We start from the raw sequence: 6,397 nt of genomic DNA on the forward strand, positions 1-6,397 counted from the left end.
GATGATGATGATGATGATGATGATGATGATGATAATGATGATGATGATGATGATGATGATGATGATGATGATGATGATGATGATGATGATGATGATGATGATGATGATGATGATGATTGAAGTGTCATTGGAGACATTTTGGTTTGTTTACAACTAGTTTGTAAGGATAGGTTTTAATGTGTTTCCAATGGAAGGGATGGGGAAAACATTCACAGTCTTTTTCAGTAAGAGCCAATTCCGTACAGAAAGACTGTATCTATTACTTTTAAACACAAAGACTTTGGAATACCAGAGACTGTGGATTTTGCCAACCCCAATTAGAGAATGAATACATCTATAGGTATTTTTATTGCAGTGTTCATATGTAAATTGGTTCCCGAAGTAGGGGTATCCTCAGTCTAAATATTCTACTGTTTACTTCTGAATTTACGTCTAAGGTTATATTGCCTTACTTTGTAAAAGTTGATAAAGTTATATACAGTACGTATACATCTTATATGCAGCTATTTAGAGTTAAGCACAGAGTTAAGTCTGCATGAACTTCACTTCAGTAAAAATAGCATTTACACTGCTGTGTAATTTGGAACCGTGGTTTTATTTCTGGGAATTAAGAGGGAGTCATTTGGAATGAAAAAACAGCAAAAAGAATAGCTCATGTACAATTGTATAACCATTGTTGAATTTCTGGACAACTAGGAGATGTGCTGAAACAGACGTCTGAAAAAAAATTCAATAAAACCATAACAGGAAAATGATGTAATGATAATGCAATGTATGTGAGCATATAAGGAAATGATTTTGATGAACTCGTGGATGAACTGATAACTGGTTGCTTTATTGTATTACTTTGTTTTATTAGTTATAGGTAGGGTCTTTTTTTCCATGATTCCAAGTTTACGCTTCACGGATACAAATGTGGTCGCACAATTTGGCATTCAGGCCTGTTATTATAGGCACTACATCTTTCAAATCAAGTTTTAAAGTCATCAAGCTTTGCTGAAAGCAACTTTGTCAATCTAGCCTTTTAAAGTAGCCCTCTCAGCAACATCTGCGAGTCACATCTGCATATGGACTCACAAGCGAGAAGCTACACTTACATACACACACGTACACACAAACGCATCCATATAAGTTGGTGTGATCACTAATCAGTGTTTCCTTCCCTCCCTCTCCTCTGAATCACCTTGTCAATATCAGATCTCTACCCTATCATTCACTCGACTCCCACCGTCCTTTCTCCTGCCACTTCCCTCCGTCATTTTGCACCCTACTCAATCTATGTCTCCCTTCTTTTCCTTCTCCTCTCATCTCTCAGCTGTGCAGGAAGCTGCCTCTGTAGCCGCTGGGCATCTGGCACAGCCTCCAATTAATGAGACAGCAAGATGTGTTTCTCTCTCTGGCTCTCCTCTCCACTCAGTCTGTAACTTCAACCAGCTGAGCGCATGAGCTTAACCGAATCACATTGCCAGCAGACTACATCTAACACACACTTGAGGAAAGAAAAGGAACAAAGACAAAGAAGAAGCAACTAAAGAAATCTTAAGACCCAGTTTTTGAGAAATTGCCTTTCAGAATCTTGTGTTAGAACACTGATTTACTTGCTTGTAACCGTGCATTTTCTCATAAACATTTGTCTATACATCCTCTGAAAATAACGCCAGACATCTTCATAGTATAAATGTGGGGAGGTATCTGGATGTGATTTAAAATCAGCAGAATATTCTAAACAAACAAAACGTTTTTTGGGGAAAAAACCCCCCAAAGAAGTAATGTGTTCCTCAATTATTCTGTATTTGTTGTAAATAAATCCCATTAAAACCGAAACCAACATGAATTGGTCCTATAATTGTCTGTAATTCAAATCTGAACTGCATAACTCCATTATTGTCCTAGACAAAAAGTTGTTATTGGAAATGTTAAGCAAAAACCCAGATGACTTTCTATTCAAATGTTTTTACAGTTCCCGCTATAGGAATGTATGTTTGTATCTAATAGGCACATAATTCCTGGGAATACTAGAATCGTAGCCACTTGCCAACAGACAAAAAGCAAGCCTACTTTCCAACACAAATTCAAGTTTAATTTAATTTTCAGTAAATTTTAATATATTATACATTCAACAAGGACAAGCCTAACCCTAACCCGAGAGCACACCATCCATCCATCCACACACAAACGTATGAATTGTATAGTCACCTCCATGTGTTGTAGAAGAGCAGGGGGATGTTGAGGCCCACGGTCAGCCACTCCTGGGCACACAGGAACATGATGCAGAAGAGTCCATGGATGGAGTACTCTGGCAGCACCAACTAGGACCAAGGATGCAAGAAACAGGAGCAAGAGGGGGAAGAGTCAGAGGGAAGAAGAGGGGAGCAAAGAACAACCGATTATTCAGACATACAATAAATCACTGATGAAGCAGAAAATCAGACACCAACACTTGAGTTTGTCTCGTTATTCTTCCACTCGTTTATTTGTTAAATGTAGATACACTGACATTTGTGCCATTATAATAACATGAACTGACCAACATGAATAAACCAACACTTAGTGAAAGGGCAGTTGGTAAGCAGATGCCACATGATCATTTGAATGCCCCCAGGTGTAAGAAAACACCAACAAGTAACAAATATCATCATTAGCATTTAAGACCTAACATTACCTTGAATTTTGCCACTGAAAATATGTCCATCTGCAAGTATTCCAAATGGCTAAATGTCCCCAATCTATGTTATGGAGGGCTTAACTTCGCAATGAGAGGCACATAGTGATGGTATAGCTTCAAATGATCATAATAACTGGAAGACTCTGGACTACGGATGCAGGGCTAAGGTAAGGGTTAGAGAAGCAAACCTGCCTATTTGAAGGATATGTGTCAATGTGACTATATCCTAAATTGGTAAAGCTTTATAGTGTAATATTTTATTTTGTATGCCCTTAGCAAACCGTCTCGAATGAACACATCCAGCATATACAGAGCAACATCTGAATGTATTTCTCCTTTTCTATTGATGTTACAAATGTAATAGCAATATTAACTGCCTTTTAACTCTCCCTTCTGTGTCAACTGTTAATTATAATGATTAGTGCATTTACGTTTACATACGATATTTGCTATGAGATCTACACTATACTAGATCTATTAACTGCAGGTTTTCGACTTTTGTTTTAAAAGCTATTATATATGTAACCGGTGTCGTTAAGCGGTCTCTGCGTTGTGTTTTGCAATGTTCATGGATGACCCGAGCCAGCATACAGTTTTGACGATCTCCGTGTTATTACTGACAATCTGACAAAAGATATAACAATCAGTCTAATATTAGCTTTCCCTCACAGTGACTCCTCTCACGTGGAACATTTAGAAAAAGGGCTAAACGTACCCGACAAAAGATATAACAATCAGTCTTATATTAGCTTTCCCTCACAGTGACTCCTCTCATGTGGAACATTTACAAATTAGAAATCTTCATATTATGGATATGCAACATTATCTGCTCTAAAGTCATAATTTGATGAGAAAAATATTGGACATTTTAATACTTTAAAGTTGTTGTAAACAGATTAGAGCAGTGATGTGTCAAATTAGTCTCAGGTTTCACCTATAGGCAACTAATCATATTATACAAACAAATTAAACCAGGTATATGATGTATGAGTCAATATGAAGCAGCAGCTGGAGTACATCTGGGAACCTGAATATCAGCTGAGAGAAAAGCACAGGCATGTCGGCTATGCATTACAGTGATGCGCTGAACTCTTTTCTGCGTTATTTACCCACATACACCATCTGACAAAAACTAAACACCATTTGTGAGTCTGGTCTCTTGATTAGACATGCAAAGTTGTAGGCTCCTAACACAGCAAAAAGACCCAGAAGTACCTCCGTGATAAGAGCTGAATTCTCTAGAAGATAGGAAAGGAGCTACAATGCTTCCTTTATATAATCTCCTTTAGTTTAGGATACACTGGACCGTCCTTTCTGAAAGGAAATAATGCTGTCCCACAAGACTTTGCGGCAGCTACATTTAAAGTGAAGCACCATCCACTACTACACTATCATGTCAAAATACGGTGCATTTTCCAACTTATACCAGATTTTGCCAAAGTGCTTTGTTGTTGATACTTAGAACCTTTAAGACAAGGTTAAACCAAAAGATGAACCATGAACTTTACGCAAATTACAGTTAGGGGTAAGCATAACCCAAAGCATCGTAATGAAATCATATTATTTACTGTTGTGCACGTGTGTGTTTAGATGCACTTTTAGTAGTCCATTTACAGATCCAAATGTTCGTTTTCCAACAGCCAATGCATATCAATAACTTCCACTGGCTTATCATTTACGTTGTCCACCACGGTTGTCTTTCCTTAACCCAATGACATTGTTCACTGAGTTTAAGGAAAAGTGGTTAGGTAAAGATATAGGACCTTATTGGTTTTAACAATTGGATCGCAGCAAAAGTTGAGGGAAGTCGCTCTGCTCTGGTTTTCATTAAAGTTGGATCAAAAAAGTCTATAATGTCTATAATAATATGCAACTAAACAACTAAATCTAAACAAGATTCAACAACTGTATTGTCATTTTAAAAGCAAAACGGTGGCACATTGTATCAAACCTTTCACATTTCACATTTAAAGGTGGCCACTTCCTTACAGAGCCCCTCCTCCAACACACACAAACGCACACCTGACCAATGAGGGCACGAGATAAGTTTGTGCACAGATGGAAGGCTGACAGGCAGGTAGGCCATCCAGTTACTTTAGCCGGGCCGGCTCAAATTGATTGGTCGTGCTTTTTACAGTACCACGGCTTCCACAGATGACTTTTTTTTATGGATTTTTTGTCAAAGCACAAAGATATTCATTGCTAACGGGATGTTAAGAGCATTCCATTCAGCGAAGAGGAAAGCGCCTGACACGCGACCACGTACACAGTCCGCGCGGACCCGCTATGCACGTTTCGTTGTACTATCGTCTATATATTTTCCGAGCTAGATTTTGCAATGTCGTCTTTCCTGCCGAAGAAGTAGAAGAGGGAGTACGGCAGTGTCTGACAAGAGGAAATTTGGTCTGTATAAGTCAGACATGTGTTGACACAGACGGAATACGACCCTCCTCGTTCTGTCCTCAGAGTTCAGTGAATGGCTCCGTAGTTTAATTACGTCTGGACTGGTGTTTTTGTCAGGCGGAGATCGCTGCGAGTACCCGCAGCATTGTCGCATGTCAGAAGGGGTAGGGCTTGCTTGTCAGCCTAGTGACTGTTATGTGGGGCATTTACCCAGACGTGGTGGACATAAAGCGTGGATGCTATGTTGTATGTTAATATTTGTCACCGTGATATATCTTACAACATGAAAGTAGACTTATATGATATATTTGAGTTTTCAGAATAAACCTTATCGTATTATATGTGTATTAATACGCTGTCAAGAGGCCAATAGTCAAGAAGTGTTACAAACGTGGACCCTGATCTTCAACGGATAAGTTTATACGTCATAGCTAACGCACAGGAGGATACGAGTAGTACAACCAACTTTCGGTTCGAAGTATCTGGGAGACGACGGGTTTAGATTTCTACACCAAACGTTATCAAACAGTATTAGGCTGTGTGTCTTTTATCCTGCAATTATCCTGTTCCGTATACAGATCTCGTACGTGTACAAATGAAGTCTCCCTGTTACTCAAACGTTGAGACCTTTGAGTCACAATGGTATGTGTCGCGTGATCATGTTTCTACGGAATGTTTTTACTTTCTGTAATTCCTCGTAATTTTTGGTATAGTATGTTTGTGAGTAAAAATTTCGTTATGCTTAGTTATTTTTTCCGCCATGAAGTTAGAATTAATTTTGATTTCAAACTATATAGAGATACATGATAAGTAATCTGCTCTGGGTCCGAATATTGTGTAGCTTAAACTTACATCCAGACTGAGAGTTTAGCAACTGAATTGAAAAATCGTCATTCGATACAAACCAATATCTAGCTCAGATCAGGGTAATAGAAGAGTGAAAGACAATTCGCTTCCAGGAAAGTTGATTAATAAGATGCGCATACGTCAGCGCTTGACTGTCTTTTGAGCCGAAGCAGCTTGTCCCGTGACGCCGTCATTGGGGCAGGACATATCTGTTTATGATCAGATTGCTCTTGTGGAGTCATCTATTCCATGATCAAATGTCCAACGTGTGTGCTGTCAGTTTACTCTTCGACATCCTCCTCACGGCAAGGAACTGCAACATACTCGCCCGCCATGTATGGTAGCGAACGTTCTTGACGTTATCACTCATTCATTTTATTTTGGTGTTCCGATTAGTGTAAACAATAAATCGCTACATCATAGATTGCAGTAAGGTAACCTCTAATTACACCCATCCATTCAAACTTTGGCAGCTCTATAGTA

The 6,397-nt window shown here is 38.9% G+C and overlaps 1 protein-coding gene and 1 long non-coding RNA gene across 2 annotated transcripts in view; one reads left to right on the forward strand and one right to left on the reverse strand.

Annotated features, from left to right (window-relative positions):
• Window positions 1–6,397, reverse strand: part of LOC104945015 (protein cornichon homolog 3-like) — a 90,187-nt gene that overhangs the window by 19,792 nt on the left and 63,998 nt on the right. The window contains exon 3 of the mRNA XM_010770637.1: window positions 2,197–2,309. Within this exon, the coding sequence (XP_010768939.1) occupies window positions 2,197–2,309 (113 nt within the window). The remainder of the gene's footprint in view (window positions 1–2,196; window positions 2,310–6,397) is intronic.
• Window positions 3,874–6,397, forward strand: part of LOC104945013 (uncharacterized) — a 10,093-nt gene continuing 7,569 nt past the window's right edge. Inside the window, exon 1 of the long non-coding RNA XR_798291.1 lies at window positions 3,874–3,884. This is a non-coding gene — a long non-coding RNA (uncharacterized lncRNA). The remainder of the gene's footprint in view (window positions 3,885–6,397) is intronic.

The sequence above is a fragment of the Notothenia coriiceps genome, unplaced genomic scaffold, assembly GCF_000735185.1.
Source record: "Notothenia coriiceps isolate Sejong01 unplaced genomic scaffold, NC01 NC01_scaffold00009009, whole genome shotgun sequence".
NCBI lineage: Eukaryota > Metazoa > Chordata > Actinopteri > Perciformes > Nototheniidae > Notothenia > Notothenia coriiceps.